This window comes from Grampus griseus (genome assembly GCF_964374135.1).
Source record: "Grampus griseus genome assembly, chromosome: 1".
NCBI lineage: Eukaryota > Metazoa > Chordata > Mammalia > Artiodactyla > Delphinidae > Grampus > Grampus griseus.
Genome location: NC_139017.1, coordinates 67,971,220 through 67,998,870, shown reverse-complemented (window position 1 = coordinate 67,998,870; position 27,651 = coordinate 67,971,220). Strand labels below are relative to the sequence as shown.

The following is a 27,651-nucleotide window of genomic DNA, read 5'->3' as shown; positions in this document are numbered from 1 at the left end:
GTTGTTCCTGAATTCCTTTGAAGACTTTCAGCAAATTACATGACACTGTGAAGGGCAGTTGTCCTGGAATAGGTGGGCTTTCTGTAATGGAAAAAAGAGAAAAATAAAGTAGGTAAATAGGGACTAGAGTGTCAGGCCACTCCTCATGGATATAGAGGTGGTTTGGAGAGCACTAACAGGCAGTAAGGGATATTGACAGCATAAGCAGGATTAAATTTAAAAAACAAGTAGGTTAAAAACTCAGTTATGTGTGGTGATCCTAATACAAGGTAGTTTCTTGGATATGTTTTGGAGCTGTCCTGAGACTTTCTGTATCCTGCTGATATTTGTGCATCTGTAAAATGGCCCCTTTACTTTTACCATATTTGCAAAGTCATAGGTCTGAGAAGAGAGGTAAGAATGTAAAAAGATGTGCCAATCATAGGCTTACCTCTTGGGACTGTTGAACTTCAGAGTAAATTGTGGTGGAGTCATTGTTTTTCACAGGTTTTGGGATTTCCATTTCCTGTAAAACACAATCATACCAATTTGGCTCACATAAAGAGAAATGTACTCATTCACAGATACAGTAAGTCCCCTACTTATGAGACTTCAAGTTGTGATATTTCAAAGATGTGAACGTGTGTTCACATGTCCAATCATGTAAGTTAGTTCACGTGTCTGGTGTACATTGTCATGTCAAGTGGTTGTGTACTTGACAACAAGTAAGTGCACAAGCTTTTGTGTACTTACTTTGTGTAGCTTACTAATGAAGACCTGATAGAATTGGAGGCTCAAAGAAAGAAGAGAGACAAGAGGAAGAAGAAGTAATTGAAGAACTGAAGAGATTCACGATACAGGAAATGGAAAGGGGATTTTCTTTATTTGAAGAGGCACTGTTAGTTTTTGAGGCACAGGACGCAAATATAGAACAGTACATGATGGTTGCCGCAGCCGTTCAGAATGCAATCCAGTGCTACCGTGTCATTTATGGTGAGAAAAAAAAGCTACTACCCAGACATCACAGGATCATTTTTTCAAGAGAATAGTTAAAATTGAATGCAGCAAGGAACCAGAACCTGTGACATCAACATCAGGCATGGGTGAAATTGCAGCTTGCCCTCCACCTCCTATTGCAGGAGATCCTTCAGCTCTGCCATCTCCCATGTCCTCTTCCTCTGCCAGTCAGTAACTCTTCTTGCCTGTTCACTCGATACCAGCCCCTGTAAGCTAGCTCTTGTACCGTATTACTGTACTTTTCAAGGTATTGTACTGTAAGATTAAAAATGTTTTCTTTATTTTTTTTGTTTTTTTGTTTTTTATGTATTATTTTTGTGAAAAGTATTATAAACCTATTACAGTACAGTACAGTACTATATAGCTGATTGTGTTAGTTGGGTATCTAGGTTACTTTTGTTGGACTTAAGAACAAATTGGACTTACGAGCATGCTCTTGGAATGGAACTCATTTGTATGTAAGAGACTTACTGTATATTCTTGGGAAAAGCAGTGTGACAAATGAGGGATAATGTCAAAGTTCTTTAGGAGGAAGGCTAGGGAGTGTCTAGCAAGAGAAGCTGGAAACAAAGCACCACTAGCTCTTAAACCTGTGAAGGATTAGTCACCTTTCCTGAGGCCCAAACAGAAGCACAACACTCCAGCAAACCGGTGGTCTCAAGAACCAGAAAGAGAGAGAAGGGTGACCTTGTTGGCAGTGGTGTGAAGGAAAGAAAACATTCTTGTCCTGCATCCAACTCTACTCTCCTTCCTCTATTTTTAGGAACTAACCTACACACCAGATGGTTATTGTATTACATCTTTTGTCTCAGATCTTTACTACCTATAACTGGAGTTATTGCCTGCTTCATTTTACCCCTGTGATTCTATTTGCCTGGTCATCATGTCACTGGGGTTCTCCTCAAGCATGGGGAACTGGTAGAGCAGGAATATCTTGTCTTAAGAATGGCTCTGCTTGGAATAAAAAGTGTGGCAGTAACAGAAGTCCCCCATCCTCATAGTTTTTGGCATTTTAAATTAACTAAGGCATATTTGGGGTGTTATCAAAACCTCTGAAACTCTCCAAAGTACCATGTTTTGCTAAGCAAAAGTTAACAAACTTGCCGGAGAGTTTCTTTGTTTGTTGAGAGTAATTCATCTTGTCTTCAAGAGGAAATTGGAAAGGCAGTTGAAATATCTGAAGTGAGAGCACTTCTTATTGTTGGCTAGCTTCAGAGTCTACTTTGCAAATACCTGTGAGGGGCTTTGTGAAGGGAGATTTGCTTGTGGAATCCAAGATTTCTAGCCAGACCATTGTTTCCATCAACTGAAGAATGCTGGCTCTCTTGGGTTATTTTTCAGAAGACATGGAAAATGGCCTCCCAGGATGTGTAGTGTTATTTAGAAATGTACCACCTGCAGGTGCTTTATTTTGCGGTTGATGGGGAATTACTGATGCATGGTGAGGAGTTCCTGATGCCTGACCAAAGCCATCCTGTTATGTTGCTAGAGGGCAGGGGACGATTGAGGACTGCTCATGCCATTAGTGTCCTCTACTGTTGAGGGATTGCAAATTCTTGCCCCTCTTCCCTCTTGAGAGACTCTTCTGAGCTCCCCTATTTCCCCTACATCCAGGATGAGAAAGCCCCTGATACAGAATCATGCCTTCTGGGGGCTCTCAAGCTTAAATGAACTCTGATCCATCCAGCAAGTATTTACTGAGCATCATGCTAAGACATAGGGGAAGAGAGAGGAAGACATAATTTTCACTTCCAGGCAGCTTGTAATTAAACTGAAGGGACAAGACTCACTGATGCATTAAGCAGTTAGATTAAGCAATGTAAAGCAGGGTATGAGTCAACATTCTACTGAGGTGTGAGCATTGAGGTCTAGAAAGGTCCCGCACATAACTCTGCAGTTCTTGTCGCTGCCTTTGCTTCTCCTCAATGGTGTATGTCATTTGAATTTAGAAAAGTTTGGTGACAATGTCATGTATAATGACTGTAAAAATAATGACCATGAAGGAGTATAAACCTGAAAGTACTCACCCTCTTTGAATGGGTGACCTGAGCATACACAGTGCTCCCTGGAGAGAAGGAAGCATACTCTACGTTCCTCACAGTCTCTGCTGTTAACACAGGAAGGCACAGTCAGTAGCTGAAGGACTCTGGTCTGCTCTCCCAGGACCTTGTCTACCCCAGGCCATTCTCTGACCCCAGAGAGGCAATTGTTCAAAGCATGGCCCTTCCTTAGGGTTCATTCATTTTTGACAGTCTTTGGAGTTCTGGGTTGAACCAGAACATTCTCAGTCATGTGATCTATTTCTGACCTCATCTCCTCAGGGGCACATGGTCTTGAGCTATCCTAAATCCTCAGAGTCTCCCTCTGGCTTCACAGGAAGGGAAGCTTCTGGGACCAAATAACACTGCCTACACAGGAGCTAGAGAACCTCACTGGTGAGCATAATGGAGCCAGATTATTTCACATATATAATACTATTAAACTTTTCAGAGCTCCTTAGAGTGGGTTTGATTATATTAGAGATGAGGAACTGGAGGCTCAGAAAGTTTTACAGACTTGGTGCAAACTCACACAGGAAGTGATCAGACAAGAATTTGAATGCATGCCTTCTGACTCCAAACCTCATGCCAGGTCCTCCATGCATGAATTCATGTATCTCTCACCCATGAAATAAGACTCAATGCCAGTCTGAGTCCAGAGCCTGTGTTTCTGTCTCTATATCATACTTTCTTTTCTGACTGTGTCCACTCAATGCCCAAACCCTGGCTGAAGAGAGTGATGGGGTCAGGCAGTTTGTCTTTGAGCATTTGATGCTGTAATCCTGTCTTTACCCTGCACCTCCTGTTGATAATGGACAGGTCATGAGTCCTTTCACTGGTGCTTAGTCTCTCCATTGGCAGAGTGGGGAATGACCCTAATCCTACCCCAAGAAATTGCATGAGTGACCGGTTTGCATGCTTGTAAGGAACCCTGTAAGTCACACAGGGGACAAACTTGCACAGTTCCAGGTGTTATCCCCTTGCACCATCTGGTCCATCTGAATAGTGACATTCTGACTCCCTCCTCTCTCATTATACAGCCCTCTGACTGCCCTCCTTTCCTTTTCACTTGGTTCTTCCCATCTGTTTTATGATTGGGAGTTAAGAGTCTGGAAGCTCACCAGGACACTGGGTTTGCTGAGTAGAGAATTGAAAGAAACCTGAAAAATAAAATTAATTGAAATCTGTGACTATAGTGAGAGAAGCCTTCCACCCCCTACCCCTAGATGTGTCTCTCTAGAGGGTGTGGTGGAAGGGGACCCGAAAGGGTCCTGCATTTTCCAGTAAGACACTTTTCTAGGAGATTAGCACATGTGTATTCACAACCCAGGTGTTGTCCCAGTGGACCAGCTGAGCCAGGGTTTGCATGCTCCCTCCCTTTATCTGTCTTCTACAAGACAGAGTCTTTTGGAGGCCCCAAATGCTAAGTCTCTGGAACCTTGGAGAAGAAACAGTAGGTAGGAAGAAAGGAAACCTATTTTTTTCCTCCAAACAAATAATAACACGATGATGACCACGACTATACATATTGAAGAAACTGCCAGTACAATCCACGTGGTATCCAGGTGTTCATTTTTTTCATTAGTAACACCTAAAAAGAAAAAAAAAGAAGTTGCACTTGAGACACATCGAGTGAGGCCCAGAGTGGTTTTTTAGAGCCTCTACTGCATCTCTTCTAGACCATCTTTGGGAGTTGGGTGGGTTCATCTATACCCAGAGGCTCTGGGGGTATGAGCAGGCTTTCTGGGAGTGGGAGTCCCATTTAGGCAGACAGGGCATGGTGGAGCCTGGTAGAGCCAGTGGGAGGAAGCAATCCTGCCTTCCCAAGGACTTTGCTCTTGGGATCTGAGTAGGCTGGAGAAAGGGTTGGTGGAGGGGGAGGGAGGAAGGAGAGACCTCTGAGGGAGTGAGAGGCATGGAGCCCCAGGGGATGTCTGTCCCTTCCCAGTGTCACTTGGCTGTCTCCTACTGGGCTGCTGTTTTAGGAATCATAAAGGGCACAAGAGACACCCCACACCTCACAGCCACTCAAGGCTCTCAGAGAGACCTGAGACATACTTACTTTTGCAGAGACTCTGGACAGAGACAGAGAAGGATAAATTGCTGACAGCATTCTCAGCTACGCAGGTGTAGGTCTCTTCATTGAAACTCTTGGGGTCCCAGGAGATAGTAAGGTTTGCTTCACTTTGAAGTGTGTTTCCTGAGACCTGCCACCTGAATAAGATGTTATCATTTGGATTCTCCACAGAGCAGGTCAGGAGGATCTCACAGGTCCTATTATTAGACCATTTGGTGTGAGGGACAACTTGTAAGTTCCTCAGTCGTCCTGTGTGCAGAGAAGAGGCCTGGATTAAGGACAAATGTCTTGGCTCAGCCCTCTGTGAAAAATATCTCTCACCTCGATGTTTCTGTATTCCACCTGACACAGCTGTGTACTCTGTAAATAAGTCTGCATGTACTGCCTAATTGATGACATCAAGGTATGGGGTGACCAAATGATAAGGGACATCAGTATGAGACAGAGTAGGCAGTGGGAGAGAGGGAAGGGAAAGACTGGGGTTGTCGCCAACTAGTCAGGTGATTTTAAGCTGATCACTTTAATTTTTGGAGCTCCAGTTTCTTCCTGGGGGTCCTTCTAACACTTGTTCACTGCCCCTTATGTAAAGATAATTTGGAGACTAAACTAAGGGCCAGCCCTACCTCAGCCAGGTCCAAAACCAGAAGACCAGGCACACTTCTCCATTGTCAGAATTCCCTAGATGGGATGGAAGATAAAAGCTTAACACTCTTGGAGAACTGTATTTCCCACATCTGTGGGAATATTGGTTCTCACTGGAGCTGATGCTGGCTCAAATGATGACAAAGAGACCTTGATGTAGAGTGTCACCAAGTCAGAAAGGGAAATGTTGAGAATTAAAGAATTAGGAAAGGAAGAAGTGAAGAAACAGAGAGAAAGCAAGAAATTCTGGGGAAGAAAGAAGTGCAATATATTTGGGACTGCATATGTTGCAGAAATATCCGAGAGCAGAGACCAGAAAATATCACCTCTAAGGTGTCAGTGGCTGTGAATCAATGGGGACATGAAAGCAGTACAGAAAAGCCCTCTGACCTAGACTCCGCCCAAGGGTTGAAATAAAGGTGACCCAATAGAAACAGAATGACTCCAACTGTCTGATTAGAAGAGATTAAGTAATGCTTTAAGCTTAGCTAACTGAGTAGGGGTGGTGGAACATACCTTGCTGGAACAGAATTTTCATGTCATGGCAAGAATGTTGGATTTAGAGTTAGGAAGACCTAGGTTAGAATCACGGCTTTGTCATTTACTGGCTACATGGACAAATTTTAGTCTCTTCATGCCTAAGTTTCCTCATCTATAAAACTGGGCAATAATACTTACTTCTTGGGTAATTATGAGAATTAAATGAGACAGCATGTAGCACAGAAATGGCAAATATTTGGCATGAATATTACATCTCCTTCAGCCAATGTCTGTTGCTGACCTCAAAAACCTATCTTGATATCTTTCTCCATTTGATGAATATATAACTACTGACTTGACATTTCTACCTGGATATAATGTGTATCTCCAACTCAACATGTTCAAAAAGACTCCTGTTTTTCTCTCTAAAACCTTCTCAATCTGCAACTTTCCCCATCTTAGTTGACAACAACTGCATCCTTCTAGTTATCCAAGCCAAAAGCCCTGGAGTCATCCCTGACTCATCTTTTCCTCTCATACTCCCACATCACAAAATCCTGGTGGCTTTACCTCTAAAATATATCCAGAATCCAACCACTTCTCACTACCTCCACTGCTACCACTCTGGTCCAAGCCAGTATTACCTCTTGCTTAGATAGTTGCAGTGGCTTCCTAATTGGTTCAGTGGCTTCCACACTTGTCCAAAGAGATCCTTTAAATAAGTAAGTTAAATTATATTACTTCTCTGCAAAACCCTCCAATTGTTGTCCGTTCCCCCAAAAATGAAGCCAAAGTCCTTGTGATGGCTCTTATAGCCTTAGAAGTTATGGCCCCCTACTTCCTTACTGACCTCATTTCCTATTGCTCTCTCTTACTCTGCTCCTTGATGTTTGACCTTCTTTATATTCCTTGAGCTGCCAGACACAGGGAGTGCTTGTGTGGGATGGCTCTTCATCCAGATATCTGCATGGCTCACTCTTTTACCTCCAACATGTCTTGGCTCTAATGTCATCTTCTCAATGAGGCCTATTATGATCACTCCATTTAAAATTGACCACTGCTTTCTGGCACTTCTGATGCTCCTTATTCTGTTCTAATCTCTCTTTCTCCATAGCACTCGCAGCTTACTGTGTCATTTGTTTATATATTATGTGTACTGTTTATTATTGCTCCCATATTCCCTACTCAGAATGTCAGTTCCATGAGAGCAGGGACCTTTGTTTTGTTCACTGATGTATTTCAAGGGCCTAAAACAGTGTCTCGTATATTATCCCTGATTAACAAATATTGTTGACTCAGTGAATAAACAACATGACTCTGATATCTTTCTTAACACTGAACCCTAGAAAGTTACTCCCAATTAATTGATATTGGCCCATAAGATCAAATCTTTGCCATCCCTAGCCTAGTACATACAGAACAATTGGCCAGTGTTTTTTAAAAGAAAACCTATATAATTTATATCTTAAAATACCTTTGCACAATTGTAAAACATGTTGGTGTAGCTTACACATCTCTCTGTGTATGTGCTTTTGAAGGAGAGGCACTCCAAAAGGCCCTGAGAAGCCATTGGCATTCAGCCTCAGGAGTGTGGCTGTTGCAGAAGAAGTTGTGCTTGGTCTTCTAAATAGTGGCAGAAGAAACTTGTCTCAACAAGTGTAATGGAGCCTAGTACAGGGTCTAGAAGTCACAAGATTTAGGTTCTAATCTTAGCTCTGTCACTAACTGCTGTGCAATGCCATTGAATAGTTTTGTTGCTGGACCTCAGTCTAGCTCCAAATGCCATGCTTTTTACCACTAAGCTATAGTGCACACTTGCAGTCACATAGACTTGAAATATGTACTATTTTTCAGTCCATACACAATTAAACCCCATGATTTGACTCACTGAAGATCCTCAGATCATAATCGGTAAACAGTGAAGAGGTCAGTGTGGTTATCTGGGCTCTGTAAAGTCCTGAGTCTGCCATCGTCAGGTTGCTGAGCTGCAAGGAATAGGACTCGGTGACATTCAATCGATTTTTCCGCTTTGGGTCAGTCACGCTGTTTAGTGCATTTGGCGCTATGAAGATGGCAGATTTTCCCTCATGTAGCCAGGTGATGGACGTGATCTTCTCTTCCACAGGAAACTTCAGGGTAAGTGTTACAGACTCCCCCAGGACCCCGTTCACAATCAATGGGGTTGAGCTGGTTTGTGAAACTGTGTTCCCTGTGAACACAGAAAGAAAACTGCTATAACTCTCCCTGCCCTCCCCCTGTTCCCCACACCCTTTCTCCATCCTCTGCCAGACAGTTAGAGCTCTCTGATACTGAAGTCCAGAAATATGATGAAAAGGGAAAGGGTTAGGAGGAGTGTTGAAATGGGCAATCACAGAGGCTCCACCCCAGCAAAATGTCTGGCACTCTTGTTTAATGAGTAGTTGATCCAGATGATCCTGGCCAGTCTACCCTCCCACACTAGCTGGTCACTCCTGAGTCATGGCCACACTATCTGATCCCAGCTTCTGAGTTATCTGGGCATGAGATAGAGAGGGACAACTATATCAACTCTCTGGCACAGACTTCAAAACCCACAAGTCTTTGCTGATGAAATATAATCAAAGCTTGACATTTATTAAATACTTACTGTGTTCAGCATAGTAGGCTTGTGAGATTTAGAGGACTAGTAATAGGAATTTACAGTTCTTATACATTATTTCATTCGACGCTGACAACAATTCTGTGAGGCAGTAGGATGAATATTACCATCTCCATTTATAGAAAGGATCTGAGGCACAGAGAGGTTACCTGGTTTTCCCAGGGTTACCTAGCTAAGGAATAACAGAGTCAGGATTCAGACCCAACTCCTTTGACTCTAACTACTTTGTGCTCTTTCCATGATACCAGAAGATATCTTTTATTCTCCCAAAAGATTATTTTCTAGTAGTTGAGGAGATAAAAACTGATAAGCATAAAAATAATAGTTAACCTCAAAGTAACATACAATGACTATACTCTCATGAGCCTCTCTCAGAGCCATTAATGTTCAAGCAAAAAAGGTGAAATAGTCACAGTCATTCTTAAAGAAGATGTTTCTTTACCATCTTTTGCCAAATTCCTAGCATTTATCATACCATTTTTTTAGCCCTCTGTTTACTTGTTTGTCCAGCTGACCATGTCTTAATTATCTTTATATCTCAGCACTGTGCCTAACACAAAGTAGGATATGGAAATGTTTGAGTGAATCAATGAATAGGTAACCATTACCACAACCTCAACCTTCTCAAGATCTCTTAATTCTCAGGAGAGGATCTGAGTAGGTGAGGAAATGTCTCAGGATCTTTGCACTCAGCTCCTGGGTGACCTCACACTTCCTCTCTTTTTCTCAAATTGTCACATGCATGCCCATCACATGAACACTGCCACCAATTCCCTCTCTTTACTACATCTTTCCCATCAGCACTTTAACATGCTGTTGTTTGTCATTTGACCATTCTTCCCTCTCAGAATCACATGGGTGAATATCACAAGCAAAATCTTTAGTGAAAAAAGAAAATACAGATACAAATAGAATACAGTGGCATGCTTACATTTATTTAAAGTTAAAAAACAGGCAAAACAAATCTATTACTTTAGAAGTCAGGATAGGGTTACCTTTGAGGAGGAGGGAGGGATAGCAAATAGGAGGGAGCATAGAGGGGGTTTTCTGGGCTGCTGATAATGTGCCATTCCTTAACCTGTGTCTGGATACACAGATTTATTCATTTTATGATTATTCCTTGAGCTGACACTTAGGATTTGTAATTTTCTCTTTGTATACTATATTTCAGTAAAAGAGGTTAAAACAACAAGAAAAAACAAAACAAAACAATTACAATGGCCTATGAGGGCCAGAATGATATGGTCATTTTTCTCTTTTTAGCCTAATTTCCTATAACTCTCCCCCTTACTCCCTTTGCTCACACTATGCTGGCCTGGTTATTCCTTGAACAGGCCAGAGTCGTACACTTGTAATTCCTTCTGCCTAGAATGCTCTTCCCCCAGGTGTCCACATGGCTCACTCTTTCGTCTCCATAAGGTCTTTAATGCAAACATCCCCTCTCAAGGAGGCCTTCTGTGACCACGCTTTCCTCACCACAAGCCCTCACTCCTGTGTACTCATTGCCTTTGAATTTGTTTTTCTCTGTAATACTTACTTTCTACCATACTCTGTAATTTGCATATTTGTTTTTTTGTTCTTTTCCCCTTCTATAAGAATGTAAGCTCCATGAAAGCAAGGATTTTTTTCTGTCTTGTTCACGGTGCTGGACATTCTTGAACAGTGCTTGGCACAGAGTAGGCACCCAATGAATACTGCTGGGTGAATGAGCACAGCTCCATCCCTTGTTTTGCAGGTTCTCTGCCCAGGATGTTTAGGACCGGTTTCTCTTTGTAACGGGTCTCGGCATACCCTGTGGCCCAAAGACTCTCCAAGAACTGTTCTTCCTTCTCTAGCACAGACCTTTAAGTTTCCTTTGTTGTTATAGATTGAAATCATTCATTTATTTAACAGGCCATTCATTGTACTATTTGCTCAGCTTTATGCCAATTCAGTGAGTAAAAGCCTTAGAAATCATGGCATTCAGACCATACTTATTAGATTCATTTTATGTACCAGTTTCTGGACTGAAGACTGAATATAGAAATGAATAAGACATTATCTGTTCTCTGGACTCACCGTTTGTTAGAGGAGTTTGACAGGTAAACATGTAGCTATGGTGTGGTGAGTTAGGCGTTGACCTAGGATAGGGTTTGCTTCTGCATTGCCCTCACACCACTAATTGCACCCTGCACACTCAATATCGAGTGTTTCTTTCTCTTAGATATAGTTAAAATGTTCTTTTCCTCTATTTTTCATAATCTTGAGGTAGGGATTATGCTTATCATCTCTGTATTCCTAGCATTTAGCACAATTTTGAGCTCAATAAATGTTGAATTGATAGAGATAACTGCTCTATAGGAGCACAAATAGTGAAAATGATGGGGTAGAAAGGGTTGGGGGTTGTCAGGGAACACTTTGCAGAGAAGGTAACATTGTAGTTGGGTTTTGAATAAAAACAAGAAGTTCTCCATTGCTTGATTATTTCAAGAATGCCCGGCTCTTTCTTTGCTCAATTGTTCCCTTTGCCTGAAATACCTTGCTCACATTTTCCCATCTGGTGAGCTCCTATTTATCCTTCAAGGATAAGTTCAAATATCTGTTTGCCTTTGTTTATATTTGTGGGGTTTGCATTTGGTACAGGGGAGGAGACAGGAGTTTGTGGTTGGAGAAGAGGAAAAGTTATAGAAGGAGAAGGGGTTGGTAGAAGTAATTCCCTGCAAGTCTAAGAAAAAAAAGAAGATAAGAGCCACTGTGCTTAAGGAAGGTGAAGGTAAGAAGTTACTGAAAAAGCTCAAAGGCTCCTCTGAAAGACTTTGGACTCTAGGAGAGCTGCTTTGGGACCCAGATGACGTGGTGTGGCCCAGAAGGCACAAGAAGGCCTTTTTCTCTACTCTGCCTGGGATCAGCACTGATGCTTTGGGAATGTCTTGGGTCAGCATCCTTGGCATGGATATCCACGTTCTCTGCAGAGCATTGAGGTCTTCTGTAAGTGGTTCAGCTGGCTGCAGATTTGGAGGACTAGAATCAGAAGAGACTAAGAATTGGGAGGATGCCTCATGACCTTAACAGAAGGCTGCTTTGGGGGCCTATGGGAAGCATCCCTTATAAGTCACTGGGAGCCACTTGGAGCATGTGGGTGGTGCTGAGGTCCAACCCGTGGTGTGGATGTTCAGTCAGCAGAAATTTGGAGTATGTTTGTTTACATGTTTCACTCACTCTGGAAACATGAGTAATGTATCAGTCAGCTCTTTATGCCCCCAGAATCTGGCCCAGGGATCTTGGAATACTAAATAGGTTGAGATCAGAATGTAAAGTGTCTTGAATGATTATCTGAATGATTTTTTTTGAATATATTAAGAAACATGGAGTATTTTTGAGAAATGCAAAGGAATAAAGGAAGCAGGTAAGGCTGAACTGATTCTGAAAAAGAGAAAAGTCAGAGAAACTTTGGGATATCTAACCTACGGGAATGGCTTAGGCCTAGGACTGGCTTAGGCCTATCTATAGGAAAAAGAGATATAGTGGGTTGTTTCAGCTCAGCATGAAACAAGTTCAGAAGGAGGGTAGGGGCTGATTTCTCAAGAGATTTAATAGAGAAGGGAAGAGATATATAAGGCAGGATCTTGAGTAAGACAAGTGAAAATGAAAATACAACATACCAAAACTTACAGGGTGCAGCGAACACAGTGCTCAGAGGGAAAATTTGTTCTTTGAAAAGATCAGGAAGATTGACATAATTTTAGCTAGATTAATTGAGAGAACAATAGAGAAGGCTCAAATTACTAAAATTAGAAATGGAAGAGTGGACATTACTGCAGAACTTATAGAAATAAAAACGATTATAAGAGAATAATATGAATAACTGTATGGTAACAAATTAGATAGCTTAGATGAAATAGACAAATTTCTATAAACAAACAGATTACCATGACTGACTTAAGAAGAAATAGAAAATCTAAGAGGATCTTTAACAAGTAAAGATATTGAATCAGTAATCAAAAACCTTCTGGCAAAGAAAAGTCCAGGACCAGATGGCTTCACTGGTGAATTCTACCAAATATTTAAAGAATAATTAATGTCAATATTTCTCAAACACTTCCCCAAAAAAGGAGAGGAGAAAACACTTTCTAATTCATCCTATGAGGCCGGCATTACCTTTACCAAAGCCAAAGATATCATACACACACACACACACACACACACACACACACACATGCACGCACACACACACAAACTATAGACCATTATCCCTTATAAGCATTGATGGAAAAACCCTCAACAAAATATTAACAAACTGGATCCAGCTGCATAGTAAAAGGATTATACACCAAGACTAATTGGAATTTATTTCAGGAATGTAAGAGTGATTCAACATATGAAAATCAATCAATGCAATATGCTACATTAATATAATTAAGGGAAAAAGACACATGATCATCTCAATTAATACAGAAAAAAACATTTAACAAAATCCAACACTGTTTCACACATAAGAATCTAAAAGTAGAAGGGAAATTCCTCACCTTGATAAAGGGCATTTGAGAAACCCACATCTAACATTCTATTCAAGAATGGAAGGGACTTCCCTGGTGGTGCAGTGGTTAAGAATCCACCTGCCAATGCAGGGGACACAGAAGATCCCACATGCTGTGGAACAACAAAGCCTGTGCACCACAACTACTGAGCCTGTGCTCTAGAGCCCGTGAGCCACAACTACTGAGCCCGTGTGCCACAACTACTGAAGCCTGCATGCCTAGAGCCCGTGCTCCACAACAAGAGAAGCCACTGCAATGAGAAGCCTGCCTACTGCAATGAAGAGTAACCCCAGCTCACTGCAACTAGAGAAAGCCCACCCACAGCAACAAAGACCCAATGCAGCCAAAAATAAATAAATAAATAAATAGATTTTTTAAAAAAGAATGAAAGACTGAAAGCCTTCCACGTAAGGCCAGGAACAAGATAACAATGCCTACTTTCATCACTTCTATTTAACATTGTACTGGAAGTTCTAGTTACAGCAATTAGACAAGAAAAAGAATAAAAGGTATCTTAATTGGAAAGGAAAAAGTGAAACTATTCCTATTCACAGGTGATGTGATCTTATAGATAGAAAATCCTAAAGAGTCCACAAAAATAGATTGGCGCAAAATGGTAGAGTAGAAGGACATGGGCTCACTTCCTCTTGCAAGAGCACCGAAATCACAACTAACTGCTGAACAGCATTGACAGGAAGATGCTGGAACCCACCAAAAAAGATACCCTACATCCAAAGACAAAGGAGAAGCTGCACTGAGACAGTGGGAGGGGCACAATCACGATAAAATCAAATCCCATACCTGCTAGGTGGGCGATCATCCACAAATTGGAGAACAATTATACCACAAAAGTTCTCCCACTGGAGAGAAGGTTCTGAGCCCAATGTCAGGCTTCCGAGCCTGGGGGTCTGGCAATGGGACTAGGAATCCCTAGGCAATCTGACTTTGAAGGTCAGTGGGATTTGATTTCAGGACTTCCAAAGGACTGGGGGAAACAGAGACTCCACTCTTGGAGGTCACACACAAAGTCTTGTGTGCATGAGGACCTGGCTAAAGGAGCAGTGACCCCATAGGAGACTGAACCAAACCTACCGGTTAGTGTTGGAGGGTCTCCTGCAGAGACAGTGGGCAGCTGTGGCTCACTACAGGGACAAGGTCACTGGCAGCAGCAGTTCTGGGAAGTACCCACTGGCGTGAGCCCTCCCAGAGGCTGCCACTAGCCCCACCTCTACCTGCGGCGGCAGAGGCCAGCGTGATGTTGCAACAGCCTGAGGAGCACCGTGTGTTCTTCTGGGGAAGTTGTCCCTGGATCACGGGACCCTGGCCTGGCGGGCTGCACAGACTCCAGGGAGGGGAGGTGTGGATAGTGACCTGCTTGCACACAGGCTTCTTGGTGGCTGCAGCAGCAGCCTTAGCATCTCATGCCTGTCTCTGGTGTCTGTGTTGATAGCTCGCACCTGTCTCTGGAGCTAATTTAGGGGGTGCTGTGAATCCCCTGTCCTCATGCACCCCTAAACAAAGGTCTCTTACATCTTAGTCAGGTCCAGACTTTTTCCCGGACTCCTTCCCTGCTAGCTGTGGAGCACTAGCTCCCTTCAGGTTGTGTTCATGCAGCCAACCCCAGTCCTCTCCCTGGGACCTGACCTCCAAAGCCCAAGCCTCAGCTCCCAGCCTCCACCCACCCCGGCTGGTAAGCAGACAAGCCTCTCAGGCTGGTGAGTGCTGGTTGGCACCGATTCTCTGTGTGGGAATCTCTCCACTTTGCCCTCTGTACCCCTGTTGCTGTGCTCTCCTCCATGGCTCTGAAGCTTCCCCCCCGCCCATCCCCCATCTCCACCAGTGAAGGAGCTTCCTAGTGTGTGGAAACTTTTCCTCCTTCACAGCTCCCTCCCAGAGGTGCAGGTCCCTTCCCTATTCTTTTATCTCTGTTTTTTCTTTTTTCTTTTGCCCTACCCAGGTACGTGGGGAGTTTCTTGCCTTTTGGGAAGTCTAAGGTCTTCTGCCAGTGTCAGTAGGTGTTCTGTAGGAGTTGTTCCACATATAGATGTATTTCTGATGTATTTGTGGGGAGGAAGGTGATCTCCACGTCTTACTCCTCCACCATCTTGAAGGTCTCTCTGGCATGATATATTTAAAATGATGGAAGGGAAGAACCTACAACCAAGAATACTCTACCCAGCAAGACTCTCATTCAGATTTGGACAAAAAGTCAAAACCTTTACAGACAAGCAAAAGCTAAGAGAATTCAGCACCACCAGACGAGCCTTGCAACAAATGTTAAAGAAACTCCTCTATGCAGGAAAGAGACTAGCAACTTAAAACAAACAAACAAACAATAACAATAACCACAAAATAAACTTGCACATATATAGACTGATATATCAAAACCTCATGGGAACAGCAAACCCAAAAACTGCAACAGATACCCACACACAAAAGAAAAAGCAACCCAAACACAACACTAAAGACAGTCATCAAATCACAAGAGAAAAGAGAAAAAGAGGAAGGGAAGAAAAAAGACCAACAAAAACAAACCCAAAACAACTAAGAAAATGGCAATACGAATGCACATATATATATATATATATATATATATATATATATGTTTTTTTTCTTTGTGGTACACAAGCCTCTCACTGTCATGTCCTCTCCCGCTGCAGAGCACAGTCTCCAGACGTGCAGGCTCAGTGGCCATGGCTCACGGGCCCAGCCGCTCTGTGGCATGTGGGATCTTCCTGGACCAGGGCATGAACCTGTGTCCCCTGCATTGGCAGGAGGACTCTCAACCACTGCACCACCAGGGAAGCCCACGAATGCACATATTGATAATTATCTTAAATGTAAATGGATTAAATATGCCAACCAAAAGACATAGACTGGCTGAATGGATACAAAAACAAGACTTGTATATATGCTGTCTACAAGGGACCCACCTCAGACCTAGGGACACATACAGACTGAAAGTGAGGGGATGGAAGAAGGTATTCAATGCAAATGGAAACCAAAATAAAGCTGGAGTAGCAATACTCATATCAGACAAAACAGACTTTAAAATAAAGCCTGTTATAAGAGATAAAGAAGGACACTACCCAATGATCAAGGGATCAGTCCAAGAAGAAGATATAACAATTGTAAATATATATGCACCCAACATAGGAGCACCTCAATATATAAGGCAAATAACAGCCATAAAGAGAGAAATCAACAGTAACACGATAATAATGGGGGACTTTAACACCCCACTTTCATCAATGGACAGATCATCCAGACAGAAAATCAATAAGGAAATACAGGCCTTAAATGACACATTAGACCAAATGGACTTAATTTATATTTATAGAGCATTCCATCCAAAAGCAGCAGAATACATATTCTTCTCAAGTGTACATGGAACCTTCTCCAGGATTGACCACATGCTGGGCCACAAGGCAAGCCTCAGTAAATTTAAGAATATTGAAATCATATCAAGCATCTTTTCTGATCACAACGTTATGAGATTAAAAATAAACCACAGGAAAAAAACTATAAAAAACACAAACATGTGGAGGTTAAAAAATATGCTACTAAAGAACAAATGGGGGCTTCCTTGGTGGCGCAGTGGTTGAGAGTCTGCCTGCCATTGCAGGGGACACAGGTTTGTGCTCTGGTCTGGGAAGATCCCACATGCCGTGGAGCAGCTAGGTCCATGAGCCATGGCCGCTGAGCCTGCAAGTCTGGAGCCTGTGCTCTGCAACAGGAGAGGCCACAACAGTGTACCACAAAAAAAAAAAAAAAAAAAAAAGAACAAATGGATCATTAAAGAAATTAAAGAGGAAATTAAAAAATACCTAGAGACAAATGAAAATGAAAGCACAATGATTCAAAACCTATGGGATGCCTCAAAAGCAGTTCTAAAAGGTGAGTTTATAGCAATACAATCTTACCTCAGGAAACAATAAAAATCTCAAATGAGCAACCTAACCTTACACCTAAAGCTATTAGAGAAAGAAGAAGAAGAAGAACAACAACCAAAAAAAAAAACCCAAAGTTAGTAGGAGGAAAGAAATCATAAAGATCAGAGCAGAAATAAACAAACAGAGACAAGGAAAACAGTAGCAAAGATCAATGAAACTAAAAGCTGATTCCTTGAAAAGATAAACAAAATTGATAAACATTTAGCCAGGCTCATCAAGAAGAAAAGGGAGAGGATTCAAAACAATAATATTTGAAATGAAAAAGGAGGAGTTACAAATGACACCACAGAAATACAAAGGATCATAAGAGACTACTACAAGCAACTGTATGCCAATAAAATGGACAACCTGGAAGAAATGGACAAATTCTTAGAAAGGAACAGTCACCCAAGAATGAACCAGGAAGAAATAGAAAATATGAACAGACCAATCACAAGTACTGAAATGGAAACTGTGATTTAAAAACTCCCAAAGAGCAAAAGTCCAGGACCTGATGGCTTCACAGGCGAATTCAATCAAACATTGAGGGAAGAGCTCACACCTATCCTTCTGAAACTGTTGCGAAAAATTGCAGAGGCAGGAAAATTCGCAAACTCATTCTATGAGGCCACCATCACCCTGACACAAGACAAAGATACCACAAAAAAGGAAAATTACAGGCCAATATCACTGATGAACATAGACTCAAAAATCCTCAATAAAATACTAGCAATCTGAATCCAACAGTACATTAAAAGGATCATACACCATGATCAAGTGGGATTTATCCCAGGAGTACAAGGATTTTTCAATATCCACAAATCAACCAGTGTGATACACTACATCAACAAATTGAAGAAAAAAACCATGTGATCATCTCAATAGATGCAGAAAAATATTTTGAAAATTCAGCACCCATTTATGATAAAAACTTCCCAGAAAGTAAGCAAAGAGGGAACATACTGCAACATAATAAAGGCCATATATGACAAAACTATAGCTAACATCATACTCACTGGTGAAAAGCTGAAAGCATTTCCTCTAGGATCAGGAAAAAGACAAGGATGTCCACTCTCATCACTTTCATTCAGCATAGTTTTGGAAGTCCTAGCCATGGCAATCAGAGAAGAAAAAGAAATAAAACTAATCCAAATTGGCAAAGAAGAAGTAAAACTGTTTCTGTTTGCAGATGACATGATACTATACATAGAGAATCATAAATATGTTACCAGAAAACTACTAGAGATAATCAATGAATTCCGTAAAGTTGCACAATGTAAAATTAATGCACAGAAACCTGCTGCATTTCTATATACTAACAATGAAATTCAGAAAGAGAAATTTAAGAAACAATCCCATTTACCACCACATGAAAAAGAATAAAATACCTAGGAATATACCTACCTAAGGAGAGAAAAGACCTGTACTTTGAAAACTGTAAGATACTGATGAAAGAAATCAAAGATGACACAAACAGATGGAAAGATATACCATGTTCTTGGATTGGAAGAATCAGTACTGTTAAAATGACAATACTACCCAAGGCAATCTACAGATTCAATGCAATTCCTATCAAATTACCAATGGCAAGTTTCACAGAACTGGAACAAAGAAAATCTTAATTTGTATGGAAACACAAAAGACCCCAAATATCCAAAACAATCTTGAGAAAGAAAACTAGAGCTGGAAGAATCAGGCTCCCTGACTTCAGACTATACTACAAAGCTACAGTCATCAAAAGAGTATGCTGCTGGCACAAAAATAGAAATATAGATCAATGGAACAGGATGGAAAGCCCAGAAATAAACCCACACATCTATGGTCAATTAATCTATGACAAAGGAGGCAAGACTACACAATGGTGGAAAGACGGTTTCTTCAACAAACGGTGTTGGGGAAACTGGACAGCTACATGTGAAAAAATGAAATCAGATAATTCTTTAACACCATACACAAAAATAAACTCAAAATGGATTAAAGACCTAACCTATAAAACTCCTAGAGGAAAACATAGGCAGAACACTTTCTGACATAAATCACAGCAATATCTTTTTTGATCCATCTCTCAGAATAATGGAAATAAAAACAAAAATAAATGAATGAGACCTAATTAAACTTAAAAGATTTTGCACAGAAAAGGGAACCATAAACAAAATGAAAAGACAACCCACAGATTGGGAGAAAATATTTACAAATGATGTGACCAACAAGGGATTAGTCTCCAAAATTTACAAACAGCTCACGAGGCTTAATATCATCAAAACAAACAACCCAATTTAAAAAAATAGGCAGAAGACCTAAATAGACATTTCTCCAAAGAAGACATACAGATGGCCAACAGGCACATGAAAAGATGCTCAACATCGCTAATTATTAGAGAAATGCAAATCAAAACTACAAGACATCACCTCACACCAGTCAAAATGGCTATCATCAAAAAATCCACAAACAATAAATGCTGGAGAGGGTGTGTAGAGAAGGGAACCCTCTTACACTGTTGGTGGGAATGTAAACTGGTACAGCCACTGTGAAGAACAGTATGGAAGTTCCTTAAAAAACTAAAAATACAGCTACCATATGACTCTGCAATCCCACTCCTGGGGATATATCCAGAGAAAAACATGCTCTGAAAGGATACATGTACCCCAATGTTCATTGAGGCACTGTTTACAATAGCTAAGACATGGAAGTAACCTAAATGTCCATCAACAGAGCAATGGATAAAGAAGATGTGCTATATATATACGATGGAATATTACTCAGCCATTAAAAAGAATGAAATAATGCCATTTGCAGCAAAATAGATGGACCTAGAGAATGTCATACAGAGTGAAGTAAGTCAGACAGAGGAAGAAAAATATTGTATGATATCCCTTATATGCAGAATCTAAACAGAAATGATACAAATGGACTTATTTACAAAACAGAAACAGACTCACAGACTTAGAAAATGAACTTATGGTTACTGGGGGGAAGGATCGGGGGAAGGGATAGTCAGGGAGTTTGGGATCGACATGTTCACACTGCTATATTAAAAATGGATAACCAACAAGGACCTACTGTATTACACAGGGAACTCTGCGCAATGTTATGTGGCAGTCTGGATGGGAGGGGAGTTTGGGTGAGAATGGTTACATGTATATGTATGGCTGACTGAGTCCCTTTGCTGTGCACCTGAACCTATCACAACACTGTTAATCAGCTACACTCCGATATAAAACAAAAAGTATATATAAAAAAAAATCCACAAAAAATCTATCAGAGCTAATAAATGAATTAAGCAAAATTGTAGCATAGAAGATCAATTTACAAAACTTTACAATTACAACACATATTTTTACAATTGTAAATTTACAATTGTATAGTTTAAATTTGTATTTTACAAATACACATTGTATTTTTATTATTTTAATTAATTAATTAATTTTTTACACATTGTATTTTTAAACACTAGCAATGAACAATCTGAAAAGGAAATTAGGAGAACAATTCCATATATAATAACATCTAAAATAATTAAATATCTATGAATAATTTAGCCAAGGAGATTCGAGACTTATATGCTGAAAACTATGAAATGTTTTGAAAGAAATTAAAGAATACCTAAATAAATGGAAAGACATCCTATGTTCATGGATTGTAGGATTTTTTTTTTTTTTTTTTGGATTGTAGGATTTAAGATTAAGTATTTGGCGATACTACCCAAAGCAAGTTACAGATTCAGTTCAATCTCTATCAAAATTCCAATGACTTTTGTGACTTTCTTTTTCATAAATAGAAAAGCCATTCTTCAAATTCATATGGAATTGTAAGGGACCCCAAATAACCAAAACTATATTGAAAAATAAAAACAAATTGAAGAACTCGCACTTCCCAATTTAGAAATTTTCACAGCTACATTAATCACATGCCAGTGCATTGTTGGTATCAAGATAGACATATAGATGTCTATATGGAATTGAATTGAGAGTCCATAAATAAACCCATACATTTATGGACAGTTAATTTTTGACAAGAATACCAAGATCTTTCAATTGGGAAAGAATGGTTGCTTCAACAAATAGTGCTGGGACAACAGGATGCCTATAAACAAAAGAATGAAGTTGAACACCTCCCTCACACCTATGCAAGAATCAACTCAAAATGTTTCAATGACCTAAATATGAAAGCAAAAAATTATGAAACTCTTAGAAGAAAACATAGGTGTAAATTTACATGATCTTGGATTTGGCAATGAATTCTTAGATATCACAACAAAAGTGTGAGCAGGAGAAGAAAAAATAGATAAATTAGACTTCATCAAAATTAAAAACTTTTGTGCATCAAAGGACATTATCAGGTAATGAAAATAAAACTTACAGAATAGGAGAAAATATTTATAAATCATATATCTGATAAAGGTCTAGTATTCAACGTAGTTAAAGAGCTCTTATAGCTCAAAAAAAAAAGAAAGACAAATAATCCAATCAAAAAGGGACAAAGGACTTGAATAGACATTTCTCCAAAGAAAATATACAAACGGCCAATAAGCACATGAAAAGAGGCTCAATATCATTTGTTGTTAGGGAAATGCAAATCAAAACCACAATACACTTTACATGTATTAAGATGGTGATTAATAATAATAACAACAACAATAATAGTAAATAATTGGAAAATAAGTTTTGGTAAGGATGTGGAGAAATTAGAACCCTTATACATTGCTGGTGGGCTTGTAAACTGGTACAGACACTGTGGAAAAAACTATTTAGTGATCCCTCAAAAAATTAAGTACAACATTACCATATGATCCAGCAATTTCATTCCTGGTTATATACCCAGAAGAACTGAAAACAATACTTGTACAAAAGTCTTCATAATAGAACTATTTGCAAAAGCCAAAAGGTGGAAACAACACAAATGTCCATCAGTAGATGAGTGGATAAATAAATATGGTACACACATACAATGGAATATTATTCAGCAATAAAGAGGAACAAAGTACTGATACATGATACAATATGAATAAACATTGAAAACATTGTACTAAGAAAGAAGTCAGACATAAAAAGTCACATGTTGCATGACTTCATTTATAGGAAATATTCAGAATAGATAAACCCATTGAGCCAGAAAGCAGATTAGTGTTTGAAGAGGGATAGGGGGAAGGAGAAATGAGAAGTGATTGCTTAATGAGTACAAGGTTTCCTTTTGGAGTGACTAAATGTTTTGGAGCAATAGAAGTGGTGGTTGCCCAACACTGTGAATTTACTAAATGTCACTGAATTGTACATTTTAATATTATTATTTTGTTTTGTGAATTTCACCTTAATGAAAAAAAAGAAAGACAAAAATTTTGTGTGCACATGGAGACACAACTGAGGCTAGATCTGTAGTGGGAGACTGAAAACTGGGAGGTGTGGAAGGCTGGTAGTCCAGTGGGCACAGACCACAGATTCTGAGAGGTGGAAAGACACAGTTGTCCTTGAGGATAGTGACAAAATATAAACAACTCTCTGCCTGTGGTGAGCAACAATAAACATTTGAAGGTGTGGATGGTTAGTAAGAAGTAGATAATGCTGCTCAGGGGAAGGGGAGTCATCGGATTACAATCTCTTAGCAGAAGAGCCTGTAAGTTTTTGACTCAAAACGTCAGAATCATTTGGTTGGCCCATGTGTATTGGCTGTACATATATTTCCTACCACTGTTCTCTCTTCAGCATCAGAATACCTGTATCTGCTTCCTGCAAACACACTTGAAGAATTTGTTCTTATTTCTCCATCCCTCCAACCCCACTGTGACTAAAGTCTCATGAGTGTGGTTCATGAAGCAGCACTGGGGTTGCCTGGGAGCTTGTTATAAATGCAGAATCTTAGTCTCCATTCCAGAATCAGCATTATAATAAGATTCCCTAATAATTTGTATGCATATTGACATTTGATAAGTAAGTTCCCACCTATAAAGAATAAAACGGAGAAGCAAATGAGATTCATTTTCTCCAGGGCATGATAATGTCTGATTTCAGTTATACCAATTGGGATTATTTCTTAACATGGTTTATCTTTTCAGATACATTTCTTAAAAGGAGCAAGTTATGGTGTCCAGCCCCTTGAAAGAATGTAGGCTGGCATGAGTCATCTTCCTTCATGCTTGTTTTCAAGAGTGATTTTATTTGTGCCATACTCTTGTCACAGTAGTTTTCTTTCCCTTCCTTAATCACTCCAAACTCTTCCCTGAACCAGGGCCTTCGCACATGTAATTCCCACTGCTTTGAATGCTTCTTCATTAGACTCCTCCCCTGTTTGACTTCTCACACTCCTTAAATATCAGAGGAGTTGCTACCTTTCCAGAAAATCCATTCCACATCACCTCATCCAAAGCAGATCCTCTTGTTTTTCTCTGCAATGGTACTGAAACCAAGAAGGACACTGTGGGGACTCCTGGGCATGGAAGGCTTTATGTCCCCCATTTCTTGTTTGTAGGGAATAGACTCCAGCCTCCATGACCTTCCCTGAGTTCCTAAGGGCGGATTAGAATAGTTGCTAATCAAGGAAGAGAGGGGATGCAGAGACGGGAGAGGAGCAGCCAAGAAACAATAGTGCAACCTTGGGGCAGGGTCCTGGTTCCGCCTCAAGGGTTAAACAGCAATATCTTTGAGCTCTTCTACAGAACTAAAACCCCCAAAATGGAATATATCAGCATTCTTCATTCCAGATTAAAGGAACCAGAGAAGCTCTTCAAGAAGACCACCTGAGGCCAGATTAAAGGAACCATAGAAACTCATCAGATTACCTGAGAACAAATTGAAGGAGTGCAGGTCCTGCACACACCCTAATCTTATCAGCAACCCCAACCTTGAACCGTTGCATAAAACTCCTCACCAGGGCTTCCCTGGTGGTGCAGTGGTTGGGAGTCCGCCTGCCGATGCAGAAGACACGGGTTCGTGCCCCAGTCCGGGAGGGTCCCACATGCCACGGAGCGGCTGGGCCCATGGGCCATGGCTGCTGGGCCTGCGCGTCCGGAACATGTGCTCCATGGCGGGAGAGGCCACAGCAGTGAGAGGCCCGCATACCACAAAAAAAAAAAAAACCAAAAAACTCAGGTTGGGACACAGTTTTTGAGGACAGGAGCCTGCTTTGTCTCCCTTGTCTGGCAAAGCAATAAAGCTACACTTTTCTATTTCACCTAAAACTCTGTCTCTGAGATTCAATTCAGCACCAGTGTACAGAAGCCAAGTTTTCAGCATCAGTACCCTGCTTATTTTCTTCCTAGTATCACAGTTTATAATTATATATACATTTATGTGAATATATAACTGTGTATAAACTAACTAGCAGAGTAAAGTGGTTATGAATACAGACTCTGGAGCCAGGTTCTAACCCTGGAAATCACTGCTTTCCTCCTGGGCTTCAGAACACCTGCAAAACACATTCAAGTATGTTTCTTTTCTGCACCATCCCCACTTCGCCCATAACAGTGTGACATTAAGCAAGTTACTTAAGTGTTGTATGCCTTCTTTCCTCTTCCTTAAAGTGAGGATAGTGTATATTTCATAGGGCCCTATGAGAAGTATTGATGGGAATGAGGAGAAGCAGGGGAATTTTAACCTGAGGACGTTCAGAACATTTAATTCTAGAGATGGGTTCAATTTTGCAAGGAGGCAAAGACACGGGTCTCTGCTCCCATGCTGGGGAGTGGCTCTTGAATGTGTAAGTAAATTCTCCCTCTTTCTACATCTTATACTTATTTCCCAAGTTTCTGTCCTTACACTTTTCTCCTTAACTTCATTTATTACTTCTATGCTGTGACTTCTAAACTTCCAGCCTCAGCTCTACCTCCAGTCCTAAATTTCCAGCTGCTTTCAGGAAATCTTCTCATGGATATCACACCTAACATCTTAAAATTAGTAGCTCCAAAATAGAAATCACCTTCTCTTCATGGCTGCTCCCTCATCCCCGCAACTTTGTAACCTTCTTTGGCTACTCTGAAATTTCACCCCCCCCAATATTTCATATCTCCTTTCCCTGCTTGATTTATTTCATTCTTATCATTTATCACTATCAAATGTACTATTTCACTTATTTATCTTGTTTATTGTTTGTCTCCCCCGCTAAAAAGTTAACTCCACAAGAGCAGGAATTTTTGCCTCCTTTGTTCATGGTGTATCCCCAGGAACTAGAACAGTGCCAGGCATCCAGTAGGTGCTCAATGAATATTTATTGGATGACAGTGAATTCTCTTCCCCCCTAATTCCCATTGCCAGTTAATCTAGTTAATTCTACATCTATGATGATTTTTGCTTCTGTCCTTCTTCCTCTTGTGCTGCTACCGTGTTTATTCAACTGTCACTGTTCCTCAAAAATATTGCAAGAGCTTGCCACCTAGTGTCTAATGAAATTTGGGCAAGTTATTTAAAAAGGGGATAATAATAGTATAGACTCACAGAACTGTCATAAGGCTTATGTATATGATGTATGTACAATATTTGACCCAGTTCCTGGAACAGTATGAGCCCTCAATGAATATTAACTATTTTTATCTGCTACCCTGGGCTAGTTCTGGGCTAGCTTTCCTGTTTTGTCTTCTGCCCCATCCTATACTTTGGCCCCAGCTGACCACTTGTGGTTCTCCAAACCTGACATGAACCTTCATGCTTTCCATGAAATGGACAGCAGGGAATGAGAAGCAGGCAGGATCAGATAATTCCTTTCTGTCTGCCAAATTGGGTGCTGCTGGACTAGATAGCCCCTGATTTGCATCAAAGGAAAGGAAAGCTGGAGAACGCTTTTTATCACAGTAAGCAAAAACTGAGAGGACTATTTCTAGTGTTTTAGTTGGGTTCAGAAATTTCGGCTAAGCCCAACCATAGAATTTCAATATTTCCAATGAAGATTGTGAGGCTCAGGAGGAACGTGTAACCTACCTGTGACACCACAGTAAGTAAGAAGACCTCTTTTCTTAACTTTCGGTCTCTTTATACCACAACATGCTGGTCATAAAACCCAAAGAGTCTTGTCTCATAAGAGCACATTTACCATGCCCCAGCAGATAATTCACTTAAATGAAAACACAGTTGGAACTCTTAACTCTGAACCATCTCAGGCCATAAGCTTTTAGGTTGAGAGACAACGGCAGTTTATCAGGCACCACTGTGAGCCCCACCGGATCCCTTGGCAGAGAGACAGACAGACACCTATAAATAGGTGATTTAGATTGAGCAAGCTGCACAAAACCAGGAGTGACTCATGACTACATGGGTCCGCTTCAGTATTTACCTGGGCCAAGGCAGGAGACAAGCGTGAGAGACTGGAACAGCCAGATCATACTCTTAGCAGTGGAGAATGGTGCTGGAGACCTCAAGGCAGTCAATGTTCTTGGCATTCTCTCATAGACTGAAAGTGCTTCTACTGAAACTGCCCTCTTCCTCTCAGAGGCGTGGCAAGGCTTTCTTCCCCCATACAAAGAGTTCCAGTTTTATTTTATTACTCTATTTATTTCTTTTCTGAGCAAAGTGCAAAAATCTTGTGTGTGATGTGAATTGGAATTTTCACTATCTATATCCTTTTTTCTTTCTTTTATATGGTAGTAAAACAACCTAAATTACATATTGTGGTTATGTAACCTAAAATTAACTGGGTTTTTTTTTGAATTTTATTTTATTTTTTTATACAGCAGGTTCTTATTAGTTATCCATTTTACACATATTAGTGTATATATGTCAATCTCAATCTCCCAATTCATCACCCTCCCACCACCAACCCCCTACCACTTTCTCCCCTTGGTGTCCATAAGTTTGTTCTCTACAACTGTGCCTCCATTTCTGCCCTGCAAACCGGTTCATCTGTACCATTTTTCTTGGTTCCATATATATGCATTTATATACGATATTTGTTCTTCTCTTTCTGACTTACTTCACTCTGTATGACAGTCTCTAGATCCATCCACGTCTCTACAAATGACCAAATTTTGTTCCTTTTTATGGCTGATTAATATTCCATTGTATATATGTATCACATCTTCATTATCCATTCATCCATCAATGGACATTTAGGTTGCTTCCATGACCTGGCTATTGTAAATAGAGCTGCAATGAACATTGGGGTGCATGTGTCTTTTTGAATTATGGTTTTCTCTGGGTATATGCCCAGTATTAGGATTGCTGGGTCATATGGTAACTCTATTTTTAGTTTTTTAAGGAAATTCTATACTGTTCTCCATAGTGGCTGTATCAATATACATTCCCACCAAGAGCGCAGGAGGATTCCCTTTTCTCCACACTCTCTCCAGCATTTAATGTTCATAGATTTTTTGATGATGGCCATCCTGACTGGTGTGAGGTGATACCGCATT

General features: G+C 40.5%; 1 protein-coding gene across 1 annotated transcript; it reads right to left on the bottom strand.

Annotated features, from left to right (window-relative positions):
- Positions 1 to 26,682, bottom strand: SLAMF6 (SLAM family member 6; the record flags this gene model as incomplete). The annotated part of the gene is made up of 8 exons (XM_082647895.1): positions 1 to 81; positions 431 to 505; positions 3,024 to 3,103; positions 4,157 to 4,195; positions 4,510 to 4,626; positions 5,098 to 5,361; positions 8,123 to 8,443; positions 26,577 to 26,682. 8 exons carry the CDS (start codon positions 26,680 to 26,682, stop codon positions 28 to 30), a joined length of 1,056 nt encoding a protein of 351 aa, XP_082504021.1. The 3' UTR covers positions 1 to 27.
- Positions 26,683 to 27,651: the final 969 nt, after the last annotated feature.